At 42.9% G+C, this 24,777-nt stretch overlaps 3 protein-coding genes across 11 annotated transcripts in view; 1 reads left to right on the top strand and 2 right to left on the bottom strand.

Annotated features, from left to right (window-relative positions):
- Positions 1–5,627, top strand: part of LOC112239243 (calcium/calmodulin-dependent 3',5'-cyclic nucleotide phosphodiesterase 1A-like) — a 63,820-nt gene extending 58,193 nt beyond the window's left edge. For both annotated transcript variants that reach the window (XM_042319708.1, XM_042319709.1), the window contains 7 exons: positions 703–804; positions 2,920–3,040; positions 3,336–3,417; positions 3,701–3,821; positions 4,362–4,555; positions 4,717–4,998; positions 5,303–5,627. In XM_042319708.1, coding sequence (XP_042175642.1) covers positions 703–804; positions 2,920–3,040; positions 3,336–3,417; positions 3,701–3,821; positions 4,362–4,555; positions 4,717–4,998; positions 5,303–5,358 — 958 coding nt within the window. In that variant the 3' untranslated portion in view covers positions 5,359–5,627. The remainder of the gene's footprint in view (positions 1–702; positions 805–2,919; positions 3,041–3,335; positions 3,418–3,700; positions 3,822–4,361; positions 4,556–4,716; positions 4,999–5,302) is intronic.
- A 292-nt stretch (positions 5,628–5,919) lies between these two features.
- LOC112239234 (protein phosphatase 1 regulatory subunit 1A) lies at positions 5,920–19,463 on the bottom strand. Its single transcript, XM_024407728.2, has 6 exons — positions 18,535–19,463; positions 17,481–17,547; positions 10,866–10,897; positions 10,562–10,628; positions 7,395–7,568; positions 5,920–6,820 (listed from the first exon to the last, which is right to left on the bottom strand). Exons 1-6 carry the CDS (start codon positions 18,706–18,708, stop codon positions 6,729–6,731), a joined length of 606 nt encoding a protein of 201 aa, XP_024263496.1. The 5' UTR covers positions 18,709–19,463; the 3' UTR covers positions 5,920–6,728.
- A 329-nt stretch (positions 19,464–19,792) lies between these two features.
- The window catches only part of LOC112239226 (protein ITPRID2), a 63,524-nt gene continuing 58,539 nt past the window's right edge, over positions 19,793–24,777 (bottom strand). For 6 of the 8 annotated variants that reach the window (XM_042319704.1, XM_024407717.2, XM_042319701.1 and 3 more), the window contains 2 exons: positions 23,097–23,230; positions 20,452–22,794 (listed from right to left, as the gene is read on the bottom strand). In XM_042319704.1, the coding sequence (XP_042175638.1) occupies positions 23,114–23,230 (117 nt within the window). In that variant the 3' untranslated portion in view covers positions 20,452–22,794; positions 23,097–23,113. Of the gene's footprint in view, positions 19,959–20,451; positions 22,795–23,096; positions 23,231–24,777 lie in introns of those variants that run through there. The other 2 variants (XM_042319703.1, XM_042319702.1) reach the window with 2 other exon arrangements.

The raw sequence follows: 24,777 nt of genomic DNA, 5'->3' as shown, positions 1-24,777 counted from the left end.
TGGTGGATGATTCTGTAAGGGTTTTCTTCTGGTGAAAGAGAGGCGGACCAAAATGCAGCATGGTGGTTATTCATGTTTTTAATAAAGACGACTGACTATACATGAACAGACTATACAAAACAGGCCAAACATAGAAATAGACAAACCAGACACACAACATAGAATGCCCACCCAGCTCACGTCCTGACCAACACTAAAACAAGGAAAACACATACGAACGATGGACAGAACGTGACACTACATGTATATTTTACCTCAATTATCTCGACTAACCGGTGCCCCCGCACATTGACTCTGTACCGGTACCCCCTGTATATAGTCTCGCTATTGTTATTTTACTGCTGCTCTTTAATTTATTGTTCCTTTTCTTATTCTTATTCATATTTTTTAAACTGTGTTGTTGGTTAGGGGCTTGTAAGTAAACATTCACTAAGGTCTACACCTGTTGTTTTCGGGGTATGTGACAAATACAATTGAATGTCAACACAAGACTATTATATAAACTATTTCACATTCAGTCTATCAGTGATTATGGAAAGTCCCACAGGCTCACATCCATCATTAGGTACTGTAAAGAAATGCTATGCTTGATGTTGTTGGAAGTGGTGCTAGACATCACACTGTGTTCTTGTCCTGGAGAATCCAAGACCAGCTGGAGTGGAGGCTAAGTGGAAACGGACTCTGTTTTCCTGTGTTTGTCAGAGAGCTGCGGACCCTGGTGATTGAGATGGTGATGAGTACAGACATGTCCTGCCATTTCCAGCAGATCAAAAGCATGAGGAACGCCCTGCAGCAGCCTGAGGGGTGAGTGGACTGTCTCTGGACCCTGACCTATGACCCCTAACCTCTGAACCCTTACCCTTAACCCTGGCTCTCTGGACCATGCCTTTCTTTCAAGTTTTTATGTCACATGCACAAGTACAGTGAAATGCCATTCTTGCAAACTCAAAGCCCAACAATGCAATAATCATGAACAATGTAATACTAGAAAAAACTAACACGAGAAATAAGAATAAGAAATACAAAGTAAGCATACTATAAACAGTACAGGAAATATTTAAAAAGTCAGTTCCTATACCATAGTGTATGTTCATGTTTTTTGTATTTAACCTTATTTAACTAGGCAAGTCAGTTAAGAACAAATTCTTATTTACAATGACGGCCAAACCCGGACGACACTGGGACAATTGTGCACCGCCCTATGGGACTCCCAATCACGGTCGGTTGTGATACAGCCTGGAATCAAACCAGGGTGTCTGTAGTGACACCTCTAGCACTGAGATGCAGTTCCTTAGACCGCTGTTCCTTAGGCCACTCGGGAGCCCATGTGCAGGGATACAGGTGTGATAGAGGTAGATATGTATAGGGGTAAGGTGACTAGTCAACAGGATAATGATTAGCAGCAGCTTGCATGTGAGTGGGTGTGTAGAGTCAGTATAATGTATGTGCATATATTGTGTGAGTGAGTGAGTAAGTTATGGAGTGAGTGTTTGTGTGTGCGCGTGTGTTTGAGTGACAGTTTGAGTGTGTAGGGCCCTGTGAGTGTGCAACGCTCAATATAGATACAAGGTCAACTCGGTCCATGTAGTTATTTTGTTTGCTATTTATCAGTCGTATTGCTTAGGGATAGAAGCTGTTCAAGAGCCTGTTGGTGTCAGTACCTCTTGCCATGCGGCTGCAGAGAAAATAGTCTATGGCTAAGGTGATTGGGGTCTTTGACAATTTCCGGGCTTTCTTTTCACACTGCCTGATACAGAGGTCCTGGATAGCAGAGAGCTCGGCCCAGTGATGTATTGGCTGCCTGCACAACCCTCTGTAGCGCCATGCGATTGATGGGCGGTGCTGTTGCCATACCAAGCAGTGATGCAGCCAGTCAATATGCTCTCAATGGTGCAGCTGTAGAACCTTTTCAGGATTTGAGGGCCCATGCCAAACCTTTTCAACCTCCTGAGAGGGAAGAGGCACTGTCATGCCTTCTTCACGTGTGTGTTTGGATCATTTGAAGTCTTTAGTGATTTGCACACTTGGGAATTTGAAGCTGTCTACATGCTTCACTGCCGCCCCGTCGATGTGGATGGGAGCATGCTCGTCCCCCCGTTTCCTGTACTCCACAATCAGCTCCTTGGTTTTGGTGATGTTGAGGGAGAGGTTGTTGCTTCAGCACAACACTGTCAGGTCACTGACCTCCTCCCTGTAGGCCTACCAACGTCGTGTCAAAAGCAAACTTGATAATGGTTTTGGAGTTATTCGTGGGTGAAAAGGGAGTACAGGAGAGGACTAAGCACACACCCTTGTGGCGCCCCTGTGTTAAGGCTCAGCGTGGTGGAGGTGATGTTGACTACCCTCCCCACCTGGTGTCGGCCCATCAGATTGTCCAGGATCCAGTTGCAGAGGGAGGCGTTCAGACCCAGAGTCCTAAGCTTGGTGACGAGCTTGGAGGGGATAATGGTGTTGAACACTGAGCTGTAGTCAATAAACAGCATTCTCACATAGGTATTCCTCTTATCTAGGTGGGTGAGGGCAATGTGGAGAGCAATTGAGATTGCGTCAATGGATCTGTTGGGGCGGTATGCAAATTGGAGTGGGTCTAGGGTGTCTGGGATGGTGGAGTTAATGAGTGCCATAACTAGCCTCTCAAAGCACTTCATGATTACAGATGTGAGAGCTAGAGGGCAGTAATCATTGAGGTGTGAAGCCTTAGAGTTCTGACTGTGGTCATCTTAAAACATGTGGGGATTACAGACAGGGACAAGAAGAAGTTGAAAATTACAGTGAATATGCCTGCCAGCTGTTCTGCGCATGCTCTGAGAACGCGCCCTAGAACGTGCCTTCCAATCCTATATGTTTGTGTGTGTGAGTGCGTCACTCTTTCTCAGTGTATAATTTTGTGTGTTAGCTGATGTACCGTTGTATCTACAGAGTAGACAAGGCTAAAGCCCTATCTCTGATGCTGCATGCAGCTGACATCAGTCACCCAGCCAAGGCCTGGAAGCTGCACTACCGATGGACACAGGCCCTGATGGAGGAGTTCTTCAGACAGGTACAGTACCAACATAGTCCCACCACTACAGTGTGCAGTCACTGACAGAAACCATGGAAGAGGGAAACTTGAGTGTTTCAGCACTGTATTCTGTATGTATCCAATCCTAATTAAACTTGTATTGTTAAGGAGATGGGACACCATTCTGATAGCTTCAGGGATATCTTCACTCGGAAGAACTGGTTATGTTATACAGAGCATTATAGGTATTGTAGTACATAATGCTACAGTATACAGTAACCTGCCATTCTACATTGGTATGGTTACCAAGGCTGGTGTTGTTGATTTCTTACAGGGCGATAAAGAGGTTGAGTTAGGGCTGCCATTCTCTCCTCTGTGTGATCGTAAAGCTACCATGATCGCACAGTCACAAATAGGTGAGCATCACACCCTGTTATTGGCCTCACTGTGAGCGGTTTCATTCAGGATGGGTTTGTATTCTCCGACAGGCCATAGCTCAAATGGGCCACCATGTGGACATTTGAGAAAGTATTTAATATTTTTCCCTTGATATGATAAAGCATGGGAATCTACACTGCCTGTCTTCATAAATTGTTACATCACACACACATTTTTTACTCCTGTTTCTCTGAAAACTATCATCTTCAGTGTGAGCGAGTCATGCCTGATTTTCTTCTCAAATGTTTGTCTGTCTCGCAGGGTTCATTGACTTCATAGTGGAACCCACATTCTCTGTGTTGGTGGACACGACCGAGAAGATCATTACCCCTCTAATAGAGGATACCTTAAAGTCACATGACACTGGCGTACGCAGGTCAAGGTGGGACACATTCCTAATATTATACACACTATGACCCTGCTGGTCATCTATGAACATTTGAACATCTTGGCTATGTTCTGTTATAATCTCCACCCGGCACAGCCAGAAGACGACTGGCCCCCCCTCATAGCCTGGATCCTCTCTAGGTTTATTCCTAGGTTCTGGCCTTTCTAGGGAGTTTTTCCTAGCCACCCTGTTTCTTCACCTGCATTGCTTGCTATTTGGGGTTTTAGGCTGAGTTTCTGTACAGCACTTTGTGACATCAGCTGATGTAAGAAGGGCTTTATAAATACATTTGGTTGATTGATTTGAAATCACAGTTTTCCCAGTTTAACATGTCTGACAGAATCAACATGCATCAGTAGGCTTACCACTTCCTCGATCTTCAGTCTCTATGGTCGATCGAAGTTGTGGAATAAGCAACCAAGTCTTACTCCAGTATTTTCTGTTCTATTTAATTGATGTCCATATTAGGACAGCCTCACAAGGAGTCGGTGTCATATATTTGACAGAATAGACTGTTTCTATTCTGTTGCTCAGTTTGACGGGTAGTGGGTCGGTGACGGTGGTGGAGTCAGTCCAGAAACACAGTGGCCGAGGATCCAGCCAGGGGGTTGACCAGGGGCTCACTACAGACTACAGCCTGACTGGCATCGACCTGAAACGGGTCAGACACACATTGGCAGAGGTCATCCAACACAACAAAGACCGATGGAAGGAGCTCTCTGTACAAGGTATAGTTGTCTTTTTGTTGTTGCTCTTCTTCATCTTTTTCTTCCTTGTCTTCTTCAGTCTCCTGAATACCTTTCCTTCTTTCAGTGTTATGTTCTTTACATTGTCATAAGTCTATGTATGACATTAGATGTTCTTTTTGCTTGTGTTCTCGTTTCCTCAGAGTTGGCGAGTAAAGAGCGAGCTGAGTTGAACACTGACCCAGAGGAGATGGAGGAGTCCCAGATGAAAACAGAGGTTACATTGACTCACACCAGCCCTAAGAGACACAGCCAGGAGCTCCAATCAGAGCCCTTCAATGAACTGATGAACAACACAAACTCCAATAACTCTTCCCAGGAGGACTCAGAGCTGGACCACCATCCTCACAGTTCTCTGTCCCCATGTGAGGATAAAGAGACAACATCACCTGGCTCCATCTCTCCTGAACACCTACCATGGAACGGTAGGAATGTTAGCTAGCGATATGACACGACACAATATACAATACAACAAATGCAACATAATGTAGTGCAACGTAACAGAACACAGTACAATATCACAGTGAAACCTACCAATGTCATGTCTTTTTATAATTCTGTGTCCTGTCAGTAGGCTATAGCTATGTAGTATTTCTCTCATCTCTATAATCGTATTGTCAGTCACAACAATCTGTGACCAAGTGTCCAAGAGAGAACTGCGGAGTGGAGGGTTGTCAAGGTTACAGCTGTGTGATGCTGTGTTGTCATGGTAACTGTTGTTGCTTGCAGGAGCAGGCCCTGGGGCAGTCCTTGAGTCAGGGGAGGAGTCTCTTCAGAGCCCTTGATTCTGATAAGCTACCCAACAATGCTGCCACTTCCTGATTTTTATTCTACTTTACCTTTATGTAACGAGGCAAGTCAGTTAAGAACAAATTCTTATTTACAATGATGGTCTATCCCAGCCAAACCATAACGACACTGGGCCAATTGTGTGCCGCCCCTGATTCACCATATTTGTTTGTTAGCTTTTTTTATTGTACATTTGTTCTGATTGATGTTATTGTATTGTTATTTATTAAAGATGGGGATCTTCTTGCTCCTCTTTGCACCGCAAGTAGTTTTTGTCTATATTCATTCTCTCTTCTCTTTCAGATGGGTTTGTATGGTACACTAGGACGATCACGGTTCGTAATTGCAACAGTGTGTTCTCTCTTGATCTCATGCTAGACAAACCTATTTTACCCTAGAGTAGAACTGGAATGGTTGCCGACAGTTACACACAGAGTATGATTGGTTGTGCAGTGCCTAATATTATCCACTTGGGGGTGCTGTTATATTCCTTTCCCATTGTAATGTAGTTCATGTACACCCTCTCTGTTTGACACAATAAATACACTGACTACATGTAAGAGAAAAATGTTTTATTTTGTGTTATGAAATCTTCCCACGATTAATTTGAGATAACAATTAGCCTACTAAAATAATCCTGCCTGAAATTGAGAGGGTTTGGGCATTATTTGCAGGTGATGTTTCTCTGCTACACTATAGGTCCACAATGCGTTAGACATCTGAAATGTACAGGTTTTGCCAACAGTTCATTCAAGAATGAACTTTATTATTTGGTCACATGTGCAATGCATCAGCCTTTCATAGGATAGGACTCAGACACTCCAAACACCAGTGAGCGAAATAAATAAAATACATTGTAGGACTCCTTTGTTTGTGCAGTACCTTAGAGTGGTAAACAAGTCTAACAATTCATACATAGCCCAGTTTCTGTATAAAATACTACAAAAATATCAAGTCAATGAAATATGAAATATGTTTTTACATGATGAGACAGACACAATGAGATGCATTGTTATTTTCTGTTTAAAGAAAACAAACAAAAATCTGTATATTTCCAGATATATATTTTCACTGCATAACAGCCAGTATTGCTGTTCATATATACTCTCTTATTACAATATCTAACAATAATTAACCATACATAACCAACTAAGAGTTTGAGATACAGTACAGACAAATGAATGAATGACATTGTCCTTTCTTGATCTCAACAACGCATGGCTGAATAAAATGGATTCCCAGGTTAGAAATGATAACCTGATAGTTTAGCATCATCTCTTACCAAGAGTTCATTACCCATTCATGTGTGTGAACCATCAGAAACATGGCCAACAGTTTGTCTGCTCCTCACGCTTCACTTTGGATCCTACTTCTTCTTGGTATCTTCTTCCTCCTCCGCCTCCTTCTCTTCCTCCTCAGGGAAGGAGATCTTTGATTTGCTCTTGAGCAGCTTGACCCCTGGGAATTGGACAGAGAGTGCTGTAGGGTCATATCAGAGAGATCAATAACTAAGAAACAGTCGCAGTATGTTCTAACAGCTCCTCACACAGGCACACACTGTGTCCTGTTCTAATACGTTACAGAGGATGATGATGATGGTGTGTGTGTGTGTGTGTGTGTGTGCAAGTATGATGCTGTTTGTGTCAGCACAGTGGTCAAATGTAATCTGTCCTGTGACCAGACCATCTGTTAAGGTGGCTGGAACACTCCTCCCTGCAGCTAAGCAACAGCACAGAGAAGACGTCCATGTGTATGGAGATCTTTAAACGCTTTAGTCTATATCCGTTAACTATGACCAACATCAAGCCATTGACAGTAGTGTGACCAACTAGATTTGACAGTGTGAACTGATTCGCCCTCACAACCTCAACCACAGTGGTGAGCTGTACCTGCAGCTTTACATGTTCTGTAAAGGAAACAACACAAACCTGAGCCAGGCCCACATTATTTGACTGTAGCCTTCCACATAAGCTACAGTCCAGTTCGACTAGACTTTCATATCAGGTTCAGTGTGTTGCTGTGAGGGCCTTACCTGGAATGAAGGGGGGCTGGTGCTGGTAGGGGGTGTCTTTGCGCCTCGGTGTGTCTGCCAGTCGTGGCAGGGCCCCTGATAGCTCCTCTGCTAGGGCCAGCGTGTCTGTGTGAGTCTTGGCCAGCCTGGTAGGAGGCAGGCTGTCTCTGTCCTCACCATGGCCTCTAGAGCAGTCTGTGGACACACAGTATGGAACCTAAATAAATGGTGCTATAATACTTCACTTTAAAAGGTCCAATGCAGCTGGCGGTTTTTCAATCTCCAAAGCCAATGTGGGTAAGACCATTAAACAGGTTAACATTCACAAGGATTACCAGAACGCTTACTCAGAGCTTGCGCTGACCAGCTGGCAAATGTCTTCCCTGACATTTTCAACCTCTCCCTGACCCAGTCTGTAATACCTACATGTTTCAAGCAGACCACCATAATCCCTGTGCCCAAGAAGCCAATGCTTTGAAAGGCTGGTCATGGTTCACATCAACACCATCATACCAGACACCCTGGACCAACTCCAATTTGCATACCCCCCTAACAGATCCACAGATGACACAATTTATATTTCACTCCACACTGCACTGTCCCACTTGGACAAGATGAACACCTATGACTAAAGCTCAGGGTTCAACATAATAGTGCCCTCATAGCTCATCACTCAGGTACCTGGGACTGAACACCTCCCTCTATAACTGGATCCTGGACTTCCTGACGGGCCGCCCCAAGGTGGTGATGGTAGGCAACAACACATCCGCCACGCTGACCCTCAACACGGGGCCACTCAGAGGTGCGTGCTTAGTCCCCTCCTGTACTCCCTGTTCACAACTGCATGACTCCAACACCATCACTAAGTTTGCTGATGACACAACAGTGGTAGGCCTAACCCCATAAGACAATGAGACAGCCTATAGAGAGAAGGTCAGAGACCTGGCAGTGTGGTGCCAGGACAACAACCTCTTCCTCAATGTCAGCAAGATAAGGAGCTGATCGTGGACTACAGGAAATTTGAGGGCCAAGCACACCCCAATTCACATCAATGTTCCTTGGTGTCCATATAACTAAAGATCTATCATGGTCCAAACACACCAACACAGTCGTAAAGAGGGCACGACAACGCCTTTTCCCCCTCAGGAGGCTGAAAAGATTTGACTCGGGCCCTCAGATCCTCTAACATTTCTACAGCTGCACCATTGAGAGCATCTTGACTAGCTGCATCACTACTTGGTATGGCAACTGCTTGGCATCCGACCGCAAGACGCTACAGAGGGTAGTGCGAATTGCCCAGTACATCACAGGGGCCGAGCTCTCTGCCATCCAGGATCTCTATACCAGGCGGTGTCAGAGGAAGGCCCTAACAATTGTCAGACTCCAGCCACCCAAGTCATAGACTGTTCTCTCTGCTACCACACGGCAAGCAGTACAGATGCACCATGTCTGGAACAAACAGGATCCTGACAGCGTCTACCACCAAGCCATAAGACTGCTAAATAGTTAGTTCAATTGTTAACCAAATAGCTACCCAGACTATAATTATTATTTTATTTTTTAAAAACATTTTATTCATTTAGCAGACATTTATCCAGAGTGACTTACAGGAGTAATTAGGGTTAAGTGCCTTGCGCAAGGGCACATCGACAGATATTTCACCCAGTCAGCTCAGTGATCGAACCAGTGACCATCCCAACGCTCTTAACTGCAAGACTATCTGCCACCCTATCTGCATTGACCCTTTTTGCACTAACTCTTTAGACTCATCACATATGCTGCTGCTACTATCGATCTATCCTGTTGCCTAGTCACTTTATTCCTAGTTATATGTACATATCTACCTCAATTACCACATATGGACTCAGTACTGATACCCGTTGTATGTAGCCAGGTTATCATTACTCATTGTGTATCTATTATTACTTTGTTATTACTTTTCTATTATCTTCTCTCTGCATTGTTGGAAAGGTCCCATAAGTAAGTATATCACTGTTAGTCTCTACACCTGTTGTTTACAAAGCATCTTACTAATACAATTTGACTTGATGATTTGAACAGCTCTTACACTAAAATGGCATTATCATAATTTTCACAATTTCATAGTATTATTCCAACCTCATAGTATGGAAATATATAAAATACAGAAATCATGTTTTTGATTGGACTGGGCATTTCATTTATTTGACCATCTGTTACAACAGAAAGTGGTCTCCTGCTGTGCTCTGAACTGGAGCATATTCAGCATTCAACTGAATTCAAGGCCATTGAGCCTAAAGGCTTTTGGCCATTGGATATTGTTTGGCCATGTTGGATATATTCTAATCCACCCCCTAATTAACAAGCCAAATGTGTAATGAAAACTGCAATAATTACTACAATAATATAGTTGCTATCTAATTGGACCAAGAATAGGCTGCTGTGTTCAAATTAGTTTATTTTGTGCCCATAGTCCTTGTTGCACCACCTGACTAGTGACTATCCATTTGAGGGATGGGATGGTGTAGCTCTCCATCTGACTATCCATTTGAGAGATGGGATGGTGTAGCTCTCCATCTATCCATTTGAGAGATGGGATGGTGTAGCTCTCTTTGTGCACTATATGACTATCCATTTGAGGGATGGAATAGCTCTCTATCTGAGAGATGGGATGGTGTAGCTCTCTTTGTGCACTATATGACTATCCATTTGAGGGATGGGATGGTGTAGCTCTCTTTGTGCACTATATGACTATCCATTTGAGGGATGGGATGGTGTAGCTCTCCATCTGACTATCCATTTGAGGGATGGGATGGTGTAGCTCTCTTTGTGCACTATATGACTATCCATTTGAGGGATGGGATGGTGTAGCTCTCTTTGTGCACTATCTGACTATCCATTTGAGAGTCTTATAACAGGAGGATGATATAACTCTGTCAATCAATATCTAATGTAGATGTATATATAGAGAGTAGCCATGGCCTTTCCAGGAAATAGCTACCTCTATGAGTCAGCAAGCAGTTACTCTGTCACACGCTTCAGTGGGCTCTGTTTAAATATAATGCTGACTACAGACAATACACCCAGTGTTTCCTACTCTCCAGAATAAAAGGAGAATATGAACCAATGTCACCTGCGCTGTCTTGACGGCAGAGCTTGTGAATGCAACGGTTTGTGTTGAAAAAAATGGTGTGAGTGACGACCTGTACCTTTCATGGTGGGCGGAGTGTAGACGCTGTGTTTTCTCTGAGCGGGAGATGTCCCTGCACTCTGGGTCTGGTGTAGAGAGATGGAGGGGGAAAAAAATAACCGCATGAGAAACAACAAGCAGAGATCCCATTTCACTGAAGCTATTTCAGGAGCCAGGCCATCTCAGGTAATCAATGACAACTGCATCAGATAGACATGCCACCTCATAGAACCATAGACTGCTGCTAGGGAGCATCCTGATAATGTTGTTCTTTGACTTTTATTTCTGCTTTTAAACAGAGCAAGGTAAACAGAGTGAACTACCTCTCCTTGATGACTTGTAGTCTGCTTGTCATCTGTGTGAGAGAAAAGCAGACATGAGTTATAGTACATTTGTCAATTTAGCTAAAATTGTCAGCCTTAAAAAAGGAAAGGGGGATACCTAGTCAGCTGTACAACTGAATGCATTCAACTCAACCCCTCTGAATCAGAGAGGTGCTGGGGGATGCCTTGCTCAGGGGCAGAATGACACATTTTTACCTCAGCTTGGGGATTCGATCCAGCAACCTTTCGGTTACTGAACTAGCGCTCTAACAACTAGGCTACCTGTCGCCCCAAAAAAGGAGCTATTACTCAACCCTTGGTTAGAATCTGTGTGCTGAGGTTCTGCTGGAACATTGTATTTCACCTGTGTGATGTGACTACAGTGGGAGAGCTGTAATGTTCATCATGATGAGCACATGGCTGAGAGAGTTTATGGTTCAGTGTCCAGATCACTGCTAACCTCCGGCTGTAATGGCTGACTGGTTTGCTCTAACTTCCCCTCCACTGACGTTTCTCTGAATTGAAATTGATCTTAGAAATTACAACCAGGGGTGACTCATATCACCATGAACATCACAGCTGGAGCAAAACACCAATAATTCAATAAGTTATTGAATAAATGGCACTGGACAACAGACGTAGCCTGAAAATCCAGACTGAATTCAGCTCCATCAGTAGTGCATAAACGGAAGACAGCACAAACATGTGAACCACATTAACATGACTACGTTGTTGAATGAATAGCATGGGTCAACACACGAGCCCTGTATTATACAGATGCTGGATCTTACTTTGATCACTCTTTTGCTGCTAAGAATTTTTCTGCACCTCAGGAAATGCAGATGAGCTTTGTGATTTCCATAAGCTCACTGAAAACCCACACTAACACATGGTTATGTTAAGAGTATTGCATGTTTTTCTGTATCCTACCTTTGACCAGCTAATAGCCTAACCGCGGTCAAGCAACATTCTCGACTAAATGTTCAAATCCTGTTGCTGCAGGATTGTTTTGCCGTGACAATATACAGTACCAGTCAGAGGTTTGGACACACCTACTCATCATTCCAGGGTTTTTCTCTATTTTTAATATTTTCAACATTGTATAATAATAGTGAAGACATCACAACTATGAAATAGTACATATGGAATCATGTAGTAATGAAAAAAAGTGTTAAACATTACCGTTCATAAACATTACCGTTCAAAAGTTTGGGGTCACTTAGAAATGTCTTTGTTTTTGAAAGAAAATCACTTTTTTGTCCATTAAAATAACATTGAACAGAAATACCGTGTAGACATTGTTAATTAGCCTTTTAAAATTATAAACTTGGACGAGCTAACACAACATGCCATTGGAACACAGGAGTGATGGTTGCTGATAATGGGGCTCTGTACGCCTATGTAGATATTTCATAGAAAATCAGCTGTTTCCAGTTACAACAGTCATTTACAACATTAACAATGTCTACACTGTATTTCTAATCAATTTCATGTTATTTTAATGGACAAAAAAAATATATATATATATATATATATATATATATATATTTTTAAATATAAGTGACGCCAAACCTTTTAACGGTACTGTATTTTATATTTGAGATTCTTCAAAGTAGCCAGCCTTTGCCTTGAGGACAGATTTGCACATTCTCAACCAGCTTCATGAGGTAGTCACCTGGAATGCATTTGAATTAACAAGTGTGCCTTGTAAATTTGTGGAATTTCTTTCCTTCTTAAATGCGTTTGAGCCAATCTGTTGTGTTGTGACAAGGTAAGGGTGGTATACAGAAGATAGCCCTATTTGGTAAAAGACCAAATCCATATTATGGCAAAAACAGCTCAAATAAGCAAAGAGAAATGACAGTCCATCATTACTTCACGACATGAAGGTCAGTCAATACGGAAAATTTAAAGAACTCTGAAAGTTTCTTCAAGTGCAGTCACAAAAACCATCAAGTGCTATGATGAAACTGGCTCTCATGAGGACTGCCACAGGAAAGGAAGACAGAGATTTACCTCTGCTAAGTTCATTAGTTACCAGCCTCATAAATTACAGCCCAAATAAATGTTTCAGAGTTTAAGTAACAGACACATCTCAAAATCAACTGTTCAGAGGAGACTGCGTGAATCAGGCCTTCATGGTTGAATTGCTGCAAAGAAACCACTACTAAAGGACACCGATAATAAGAAGAGACTTGCTTGGGCCAAGAAACATGAGCAATGGACATTGGTCCAAATGTGAGATTGTCGGTTCCAACCGCCGTGTCTTTGTGAGACGCAGAGTAGGAGAATGGATGATCTCTGCATGTGTGGTTCCCACTGTGTAAGGGCTATTTGACCAAGAAAGAGAGTGATGGAGTGCTGCATCAGATGTCCTGGCCTCCACAATCACCCAACCTCAACCCAATTGAGATGGTTTGGGATGAGTTGGACCACAGAGTGAAGGAAAGAAAGCCAATAAGTGCTCAGCATATGTGGGAAGTCCTTCAAGACTGTTTGAAAAACATTCCAGGTGAAGCTGGTTGAGAGAATGCCAAGAGTGTGCAAAGCTGTCATCAAGGCAAAGGGTGGATAATAACATATTTTGATTTGTTTAACACTTTTCTGGTTACTAGATGATTCCATGTGTGTTATTTCATAGTTTTGATGTCTTCACTATTATTATACAATGTAGAAAATAGTAAAAAATAAAGAAAAACCCTTGAATGATTAGGTGTGTCTAAACTTTTGACTGGGACTGTAGATTAAAATCAGATCCTACATCTGTATGTAGTTCTCTGTGGCCAACACTGTACATGAACTGACATCAAAACATGTGGAGCACATTAACATGACCAAGGGTGTTGTTTGATTGGCATGGAACAACAGACAAGCATTGAATGTGACTACAAAACAGCTAAACATGCAGAGCACATGATATGTATTGGACAAAAATTAAACCTTGTACTGTAGGCCTATGTTGTATTCTAAGGCCAACACAGTACATGAACTAAAGGCAGCAGCAAAACATGTGGACCACATTATCAGCATGTTACTACCATATAACAATAGCTGAATGAAGTCAGTGTGTCTCGGACCATCAAGCCTACGGGAATGGGAGGGTGATGACGTCACAGTCTCCGCTGTAGTGGGCAGGGGAAAAGAGCACTGGCATTCCCTGGGGTCATGTAAGGCTGCTATGACACTTTACAATGCATCTATAACACTATACACTACACTATACTGTGACACCCTTCAATCCAGCCACTGTTATAGGACACAAGTCATACTACTGGGTCTGTGTCCAAGGAAAATGACCAGCTGTTTTTACACAAGAGGAGAGAGTTGAAGAGCTGATGGCAAATCAACAGTGAGCCTTATAAAAAGCTAAAATGGCCAGAGGGAGAGTTTTGTATTAGCTATTTCCAGGTCCATGGGTTTCACACATTATCTCTGTTAGGGAGAGTGTTCAATTAAAGCCATGGGCACTGCAGCTCAAAATATCTTGATAGCACATCTGGTTCTCAATGCTAAAATTCTGATTCAGGACACCCAATAATCCAGAGACACAACACTACAGTAAGGTTCAGTATTAACCTTCAGAAGTGGCCTCTCTCCAAGAGACACAGTTTGGATGACATTCACAGGGAAATATCAGCAAGACAAAGAGCTGCTTGTAGCTGAAATAATGGCTGTGAATGAATAGGGTCCCACGCACACCACCTACAGTATGCAGCCCACATACACAGACAGAGTTGAGCAAAACAAGTTTCACTCGACTACACTACACCATCCATTCTCATTCACAGCACACAGCCAGTAACTCCCAATGGGATCTCTCAGGATAATGTAATGGTAAAAGGCCAGATAGTATTTATACTATCAACTAAGCAAAGAGCTTGACAAGACAACTAGGCTGGAGGAAACTGTCCATAAGCCCATGGAGACATAGAGAATAGAGGGATAGAGGAATGGAGAGATGGAAGGAGGGATGGAACCAGGGTCATGGTGGGAACAGAGCTGTCACATAGGCAGTGGTTACCTACGCCTGCCATAAAACACAGACCTGGCACTGAGGAGACAGAAATACATGCACCCAGCCAAGGATAAAGAAATCAATGGATAAAATGAAAGGGTGGGTCTGTGATGTAAAACACACACATTCATACATTCTGACTATGTAATGCCTCTAAAGCTGGCTCCTGGATGAAGTTCCTGCGACTGGCTTCTGTCAGACAATTTAATTGCCACCCAGTAGATTTGGGTTAGCTGGTTTGTCAAACAGGAACGTCCCAAATAGCACCCTACTCTCTACATGGTGCACTACTTTTGACCAGATCCTTATGGGCCCTGGTCAATAGTAATGCACTATAAAGGGAATATGGTGCTATTTGGGACGCAGACAAGAACACCCCTTACCCTCTGCCAAAAACTCTCTCTGAGGAGAATATGGGCCAGCACACCCTGCATCAATTAACAATACCAACCCTTTCCCTTCCTCAGCACAATGGGATAAATAAAACCTGTGTGTTCATACTGATGATTCAGTACAATGGGATAAATAAAACCTGTGTGTTCATACTGATGAATCAGCACAATGGGATAAATAAAACCTGTGTTCATACTGATGATTCAGCACAATGGGATAAATAAAACCTGTGTGTTCATACTGATGATTCAGCACAATGGGATAAATAAAACCTGTGTGTTCATACTGATGATTCAGCACAATGGGATAAATAAAACCTGTGTGTTCATACTGATGATTCAGTACAATGGGTAGAAATTCACCCTGTACTGTACATACCTATCTATCGAACCTCTCTTCTAGACACGCACATACACGCGTGCAAGGCCTGCAAAAATCCACCCAGACACAAACACACAGTTCAGGCCGCCCAGCACCTCACAGAACACACACATGCTCACATGCACACACAAACGGATGATTTATCAAACCCTGTGTGCTGTAAGATATGTGGCCAGCTAGGCTGTGCCAGGTTATGACATGGGGAACAGCGGTCAGATACAACAACACTATCTCATGTCATGACATAACGATAATGATAACCATTCACATCCTGTTCCCCTCAGTGACGTGATGTTGAGTATGACTGTGATGCCTGACTGGGAGCTCTGCTTGCATGCCTTTCTGTTCTGTACTGGGCAGCCTGAACAGTGCGTGTTTGTGTGTCTGGGTGGGTTTTTGCATGCCTTCTGTGCTGGGCTGTACAGCAGGCTGGGATGTGGTGTGCAGCTGGGCGATGCGTGTGGAGATGTATGTTTGTCCATGATCACACAGTCAAGTCACATAGGGTAAAGGTCAAGGTCACCAACAGGGTGTTGATGAGGCTAATGAACCAAGCTTTACCCTGGAGGCCAGAAATATCGGATTTCACTGCCTTCCAGACGCAACATAAGGAAATAGTTGGTAGATTGGTGTGTGTCATGTGGTTGAAGGTTGAATTTCTGCTATCTATCAGGTTTGAACTGAATAACGTGCCAGTGTTTGATTATAGACAGATACTGTACTCTCTTTTAGAGACCAACCATCTCTTATTTGGTCCTGCTGGTCTCTTCTCACTGCCTCAGAGTCATCCACAGCTATACCTGGGGAGCTTTCTTTGGCACAGGTCCTCTCAGTCTTACTCTATTATGACCTTTCAAAAGCAGTGGGGAGGAAGGCCAGAGTGTGGACAAGGCAGCCTTTGCTATGACTGTGCTGCAGCCTGCTAGGGTATGGGCTGTGACTGTGGCTAGGTGGCAGGCTGTGCTGGAGGCTGAGCTGTAAGCTGTGGCTGTGTTGTGACTATAGCTGTGCAGTGTTGCAGTCTCCATATGCTGACGCCACAGGGAAGGTATTTGTGCTGATATCACATTGTGACCCTCCATGTTCTGGATCTCTCACTCAAGGTTAGATTCCACTCTCACTGTTTCATGATGACACAACAAAGATAAAAACACTCGCCTTGCCGCCTCCTTTTTAACACTCTCCTCATTACTCCCATTCACCAGGGCTGAGATCACCCTCTATCCATCATTCCCCCTTCAGACATCTTATAGTTTAACACTCTCCTCATTACTCCCATTCACCAGGGCTGAGATCACCCTCTATCCATCATTCCCCCTTCAGACATCTTATAGTTTAACACTCCATTTTGTGTAGCCCACAAGAATAGTCTTCGAGCCCTCATTCAACCCATGTTTACATAACTCCTTTATATCCCACAGCTCTTCATTAAATGTCAACAGACAGATCTGAAAGAAACCACTTAGATGATTTACATAAATGAGAGCGAGCCAAATCTCGTTTGTGTTTCTCACTATCAATAATGAGCAAGTTGGAAACAAACAAAAAGTCTCCAAATTCAAACGACCCTCAACAGGAGCACAACAAATCAAAAACCAAACAACTGTCATATGAAGACACACATAATTTCCATGACAGTTTAGAGTCATTGTGAGTGTAGCTTGGCAACATTCAGACCACACATTCCATTTCAATACAGGAAACTACCGAAATTACATTTTCACTGCTTTTCATTGAGGGCAATTGGAACGTCTATTTCCTGAATTGAATGAGATTAAATTTAAATTGGCCCCAACTCTGTTTCTCACACAGGAGAAGTATCTTACTTGCTGCAGTTAGGTCTGGTGGAAGATAGATGGCATGGGTGGCTGGTGTAGGTCTCCTCTTACGGATCTGTTTGGGAGAGAAAAGACAGGGCGGAATAGGATAGGGTCGCAGGTCGGGACAGGACAGGGTAGAGCAGGGCAGAGAGACAGGACCGGGTAGAGAGATGGGGCAGAGAGACAGGACCGGGTAGAGAGATGGGGCAGAGAGACAGGACAGGGAAAAGTGGTGTTAAAGTGTGGCTCTGAGTATAGCTGGAGACAGACAACAAGCACCAGTCACTGCTGTGTGTGCATGTTTTACAAAGTGATAGACTAGAGTTCAGTATCAATAAAATCCCTAGTCTAGGTTATGGAGAGGGGTGGGTGTGGAGGTGGTGGGGGGAGTGGGAGAGGTTGGCCAAAGCTTTGGATGAAGCTATTTTTCTATAACCACTATGGTGATAAATAAGGATACAATGGAAATAGTTTAGTCTGGCACTATACTTTTTCCCCAAGCAATATTCACTTAAGGCACTAAGACATTGCAATAAAGTCTAGCAAACTAAGATTGTGACAAATAATTCCAGAAAGTGGAAGAGGAAAACAAGCCTTCACTCATCTTTCAAGGAGTTCACCATTGTCCATGACATAAAACAGGTTTCCCACACCTGCATAACATGATACAAGTAAAGCTTCTTCTGCCAGTCAGTGTAAAGAGGAGCTAGTCCTTTTAACTCAGATTCCCAGGTTGCAAAAATGCAACAGGTCCTAAACCCATGTCTAACACTACATAGTTCATCTCCGTAGACGCAGATGTATTTCTAAGTAGCATTTGATGTGTCCTGTCTTTACGATGTGATTATGTAGACGAAAAAAGAAATTGAGAAAACATTCTGAGCAAGAGCAGGAGGAATTTTGTAAGTGTTGCAATTTTTGGGGGGCAAAATGCTTGGGTCTCACAGGGATAAGCCCCACACTCTTTCAGCGAGCCCACCATAACAATATCATTCTCCATTACCATGTCATAATGGTACATTTATTAACATATCATGTAGAAGTGGATGTTTTCACTTACATGCTCCGATGCCTGAGGGTCCAGCTGACTCTGTTGGACAGGTACAGAAAACTGGATCTTCTTAGGACTGTTGGGCTCCATGTTGTGAGAAGATAGAGAGAAAGAAAGATCGAGGAGGGAGGGAAAGTAAGAGAAAGAGAGGAAGAGGGGACTGTGTTGGGAGCAGCTGCACATACTGTAGCAGCAGCAGCCTCTTCTGTTCCTCCCCCTTCCTTATGAGCCCTGTGATAGCTTTAGTGGACAGCCCAGCCTGCCTCTCCCCTGCCCCCGTCAAAGAAAACGAGAGAGAAAGAGAGAGATGCACTCCACCTCACACACTCTTCTAATGTCCAGTCCACTATAGCAGCCACAGCCAGTCTCCCTTGTCCCCCAGCCCTTGACTCAGACAGACCAACAGCATTCTCTTTAGCCTCTGCTGGGTCAATTGTTCTATCATTGATGAAAGCCACAGGCCAGTCTGAGTCTCCGATATCCCTCTCCCCCTCCCTCGGAGTATCATGACATCATGGCTCAGAAGTGCAATATAATCCCCCGAAGGGACCAGGCAGGCACAATGTTAAATATTGATAAGCCAAGTTCAGGAAACAACTGCCCCCCGCTCTCACCATCTTCCTCCATACTTCTTTCTCTCATTGACCTTGTGCTCGCTTACTCCCCACTCTCCCTCTCGCTACCTCTCCTTTCCTGAGTGGTATGTGAACCTTGAGACAGTGGAGTTGTCTGAAAAAGGCCTAATATGCACAATCCCGCAGGCATGTCATAGTTTATAAATTTAAAAATGTATAAAATCACTTGTCTATATACACACACGCTACCATTCAAATGTTCAGGGTCACTTACAAATGTCCTTGTTTTTTAAAGAAAAGTATTTTTTTGTCCATTAAAATAACATCGAATTGATCAGAAATACAGTGTAGACATTGTTAATGACTATTGTAGCTGGAAACGGCAGATATTTTATGAAATATCTACATAGGTGTACAGAGGCCCATTATCAGCAACCATCACTCCTGTGTTCCAATGGCACATTGTGTTAGCTAATCCAAGTTAATCATTTTAAAAGGCTAATTGATCATTAGAAAACCCTTTTGCAATTTTGTTACCACAGCTGAAAAATGTTGTTCTGATTTAAGAAGCAATAAAACTGGCCTTCTTTAGACTAGTTGAGTATCTGGAGCATCAGCATTTGTGGGTTCGATTACAGGCTCAAAATGGCCAGAAACAAAGTCCTTTCTTCTGAAACACGTCAGTCTATTCTTGTTCTGAGAAATTAAGGCTTTTCCACGTGAGAAATTGCCAAGAAACTGAAGATCTCGTACAAAACTAGATGTTGAATTGATGTCTGTGCCCAGTGGGCAACTTTTATAGTATTTTGTTTTGTCGCAATTTGGAAAATTGACCGACAAATGTTGTTTCCACCATGCCTGTTGAAAAAAAAAAGTAGTTTAATTAATCACATAAGGTTTGGCTGGAAACCTGGTTCATGTTAAAGAAATGTATTTGTGCATATCGGGTCAGAGTGGGAAAACCCTGTGTCCATTTCGGAATGGGATACTGACTCCCATCACCATATATCCTCATATTTCAGATCAGGGGGTTGCGCCAGCTTCCAAATTCAAAAGTCTGCATTTTCAAACCACAAACCCTCCAAAAATCTGCGTTCTAACTAAACAGAGATGTATAATACATCGTTCCACTCAGTGCTCTAGTCTAGAATGCAGGAAAATACAGGTCAGTTCAAGAGGATGCCATGTTAAAACAGCTTTTTTACCCCACATTTTTATAAAATCACATACAATAGTTATTGCATTCATCCAAACAATATTATAGCCTTATATGCTTGAATTGGACAGCATTGATGAAATACCAACGCTATAATAGGTGTATTGGAAAAACGACCTGCTCCGACACCCATAATTCATGAATAAGATTTATTTGATTTCATTCATCATTAATGTAACCACAATGTTCAAATACATACAAATAAATAACATGTTTATTTGTGGATGATGTAGTAGTCTGCAAGGACTGACCAAAACTTCAATTTAAGTGAAGTGGCAAAACAACAACATTCTGACATGCAGTCCTCAATGAGGACTTTGATGAACCATAAATAACCATAAATGACCCATTTCTCTGTGTCTGGCATCTGTCTAGGAACGGCAGATGATCCAAGCTAGAATGAGAAGACAAAACACAGTATGCTGATGTAATGTTCACAATGTGTCAACGTGCTGTACACAGAGAAACCATAATAAACAATATAAAGGAGCGCTTAAGAGAAAAGTAATAACCTCAGCAACACAGACCAGTTATTAACACCACACCAAGTCAAACTGAGTGGCACACAAACAGGCCCACAGTCCCAGTGCCCATGGTTGGGGCAGTTCTGCATCTCAAATGGCACTTTATTCCCTACTGCACTACTTTAGACCCTGGTTAAAAGTAGTGCACTATCATGGGAATAGGATGCCATTTGAGACGCAACCAGTGTGTTTTCACCTTGCTGTCAATGGTGCCCATTTATGCTCAGGGATCATTCTGTGCCTCTAAACACGTACGACCTAGGAACACCTAATACCTCTGGAGGAAATGCCAGAGAATTAGAGGCAGGGGCTGGAGGTGTGGAGCGGGTCGGACAAGCGGCTTGGTGCCACCTCAGGGGTGATGCACAGTTCAGCATATAGGGGAAAAGAGAAGTTATAAGTTGCATGTTCGTCTGTGCTTGACCATTAGTAAGTACAAGTAAGCTACAGGTAAGTACAGATCATCTACAGCTATGTAGTAAGTGGGTCATTCCACCAAATTAGTCCCTTTTGCATTCCTTCAATATTTTAACAAATTATGTACATCATTTGTCCAAACCGGAAACGACAAGTTTAATTGGGTTGCATCAACTACTGCTTTTAAAAAGCACCACTTAAATGAATGCATTATACTCATTTCACACCAATGTCCTGGGTTGTGTTCATTAGGGTAACAATTGAAAACGTTAATTTTAAAGATTCTACAGAAAGTAAGTCCAAATCAAATCAAATTTAGTCCCTGCACGATCCAATCAATTTTCCTCTGTTTGTTGCCTAATGAATACGACCCAGATGTGTGTTTTTGTTAGTGTCTTACATTAAAAACAAACAAAAATTCATACCTGTATTTCTTATTAAAAACCACTAAATGTTTTTGTCCTGAGATATTTTCTTTAAAGGGGTAATAGAGACAGACAGGTGGCCTGAACTGGAGAGTAGAAACACAGTAGAATTAACAGTAGCTTGTCTGATAGAGCTCGATATAGTCTTTCTACTAATGATATTTTCAAGTTCAGAGACAGTGAAATGTATTGCATAGTTAGTTCCAGACCTGGGTTCAAATACTTTATCTGACCTTGCCTGGCTTAATGAGCCATTAGAATAGTCCCAAAACGGTAAACCCTGCCCATCTGGCACTACAGGCAAGCTGAGCAAACAATCAAAGTATTTAAAAGACTTCAAATAGTATTTCAAACCAGGTCTGATTAGTTCCTCATAGAGATGGCATTAGAAGAAGAGGGCATGGTAATTTACAGCTGACACTAAATTCTCATACAACCATAATCATCTTCTAACTCTATTTTTCACCTTTAGGACAAGAGATGCACCCTGATCCACATCTATGTGCTTAAATACAAGCCATACACAACGTCAGGATCATATCATAACATAATAACAATGTCACCAACAACCAGAGATGGAATTGGAGAAAAGTCACTCTGGGAACTTACTGATCCTAGAATTTACCGTAAAGTAACGACTGCTCAAATACTTCGAAAGTATACAGCGAATAAGGGCATTTTTGTCACCATAAAAGGTAGATGGGCGTTTTTCAGACAGAGTACTGATGCTCTTTCACTCACAGTTTCAAGACGGGTGTGATTTATAACAGTAAACATACGTATGCCAAGTTTATAAATCTCTATTTTTGTATGTATGCAGTCTTTTCAGAAATGGCACATGCAGATATTCAGATATTTAGTGTGAAATTTACGCAACGGTTATAAATGGGGCCCCAGAGTATCTGTCAGTCAGCAGACTACCGAGGAGAAGAAACCATCGAAATAAACTCTACCTATATGGTTGAAAACACAGTGTTAAGGTATCTGCCATCATCAGACTCTCTGGAAATAGTAGAAACAGTGGTAAAAAGGTTGTTGGGCTGTTCAGTGTATGGCTTCACCAGTGTTCAGGTTGAGTAGAATGGGTAGACTTTACCAGTGGTTATCTTCAACTGCAGGAGAAAACAACACTCTTTACACATTGAGAAATAGAGGTGCTAGCCGAAAGCTATACATGTGCCAGCGGATAGCTGAATCGCAACAGGTCTATATGGCTCGAAGAACCTATTTGTACAAGTGTATGAAATGAGCTGAGCTGAGCTCCGCTGGATCAGTTATGGTGGATTGCTACAGGGATTCGGGTTACGGCAGGGTGTAGATAACATGAAAGGATCTTTATGGCTTAGTGAAGAAATAGAGATTACTTTCAGTATGAACAGATAGCATCTCTACCCACAGAATGACAGACACTCACCTCAGATGTAGGACCTGTCAACAGTCTAACAGGGGGTATTCTCTGGCCAACACAGGTGATCGTCGTGGAGATACGGCCGCCAGGAGCTCACTGGCTATCTCCCGTCGGATCTCATCAGCAAGGCTCTCTTTGATCTGAGGTAGAGGACAGAAGTTACACCGAGACTAATCAATTAGATTGGATGTTCGGATGTTCTAGCTGTGTCTGAATCCTGGCTTAGGAAGACCACCAAAAATTCTGAAATTTTCATCCCTAACTACAACATTTTCAGACAAGATAGAACTGCCAAAGGGGGTGGTGTTGCAATCTACTGCAAAGATAGCCTGCAGAGTTCTGTCCTACTATCCAGGTCTGTACCCAAACAATTTGAACTTCTACTTTTAAAAATCCACCTCTCTAAAAACAAGTCTCTCACCGTTGCCGCCTGCTATAGACCACCCTCTGCCCCCAGCTGTGCTCTGGACACCATATGTGAACTGATTGACCCACATCTATCTTCAGAGCTCGTGCTGCTAGGCGACCTAAACTGGAACATGCTTAACACCCCAGCCATCCTACAATCTAAGCTTGATGCCCTCAATCTCACACCAATTATCAATGAACCTACCAGGTACCTCCCCAAAGCCGTAAACACGGGCACCCTCATAGATATAATCCTAACCAACTTGCCCTCTAAATACACGTCTGCTGTCTTCAACCAAGATCTCAGCGATCACTGCCTCATTGCCTGCATCCGTAATGGGTCAGCGGTCAAACGACCTCCACTCATCACTGTCAAACGCTCCCTGAAACACTTCAGCGAGCAGGCCTTTCTAATCGACCTGGCCGGGGTATCCTGGAAGGATATTGATCTCATCCCGTCAGTAGAGGATGCCTGGTTATTTTTTTTAAATGCCTTCCTAACCATCTTAAATAAGCATGCCCTATTCAAGAAATTTAGAACCAGGAACAGATATAGCCCTTGTTCTCCCCAGACCTGACTTCCCTTAACCAACACAAAAACATCCTATGGCGTTCTGCATTAGCATCGAACAGCCCCCGTGATATGCAGCTTTTCAGGGAAGCTAGAAACCATTATACACAGGCAGTTAGAAAAGCAAGGCTAGCTTTTTCAAGCAGAAATTTGCTTCCTGCAACACTAACTCAAAAAAGTTCTGGGACACTGTAAAGTCCATGGAGAATAAGAACACCTCCTCCTAGCTGCCCACCGCACAGAAGATAGGAAACACTGTCACCACTGATAAATCCACTATAATTGAGAATTTCAATAAGAATTTTTCTACGGCTGGCCATGCTTTCCACCTGGCTACCCCTAACCCGGTCAACAGCACTGCACCCCCCACAGCAACTCACCCAAGCCTTCCCCATTTCTCCAAATCAGCCGGGCTAGACAATCTGGACCCTTTCTTTCTAAAATTATCTGCCGAAATTGTTGCCACCCCTGTTCAACCTCTCTTTCGTGTCGTCTGAGATTCCCAAAGATTGGAAAGGAGCTGCGGTCATCCCCCTCTTAAAATGGGGGGACACTTCTTGACCCAAACTGCTACAGACCTATATCTATCCTACCCTGCCTTTCTAAGGTTTCGGAGAACCAAGTCAACAAACAGATTACCGACCATTTCGAATCTCACCATACCCTCTCTGCTATGCAATCTGGTTTGCTGGTCATGGGTGCACCTCA

Source organism: Oncorhynchus tshawytscha, linkage group LG03 (assembly GCF_018296145.1).
Source record: "Oncorhynchus tshawytscha isolate Ot180627B linkage group LG03, Otsh_v2.0, whole genome shotgun sequence".
Classification (NCBI taxonomy): Eukaryota; Metazoa; Chordata; class Actinopteri; order Salmoniformes; family Salmonidae; genus Oncorhynchus; species Oncorhynchus tshawytscha.
This window is presented reverse-complemented; position numbering and strand designations above follow the sequence as displayed.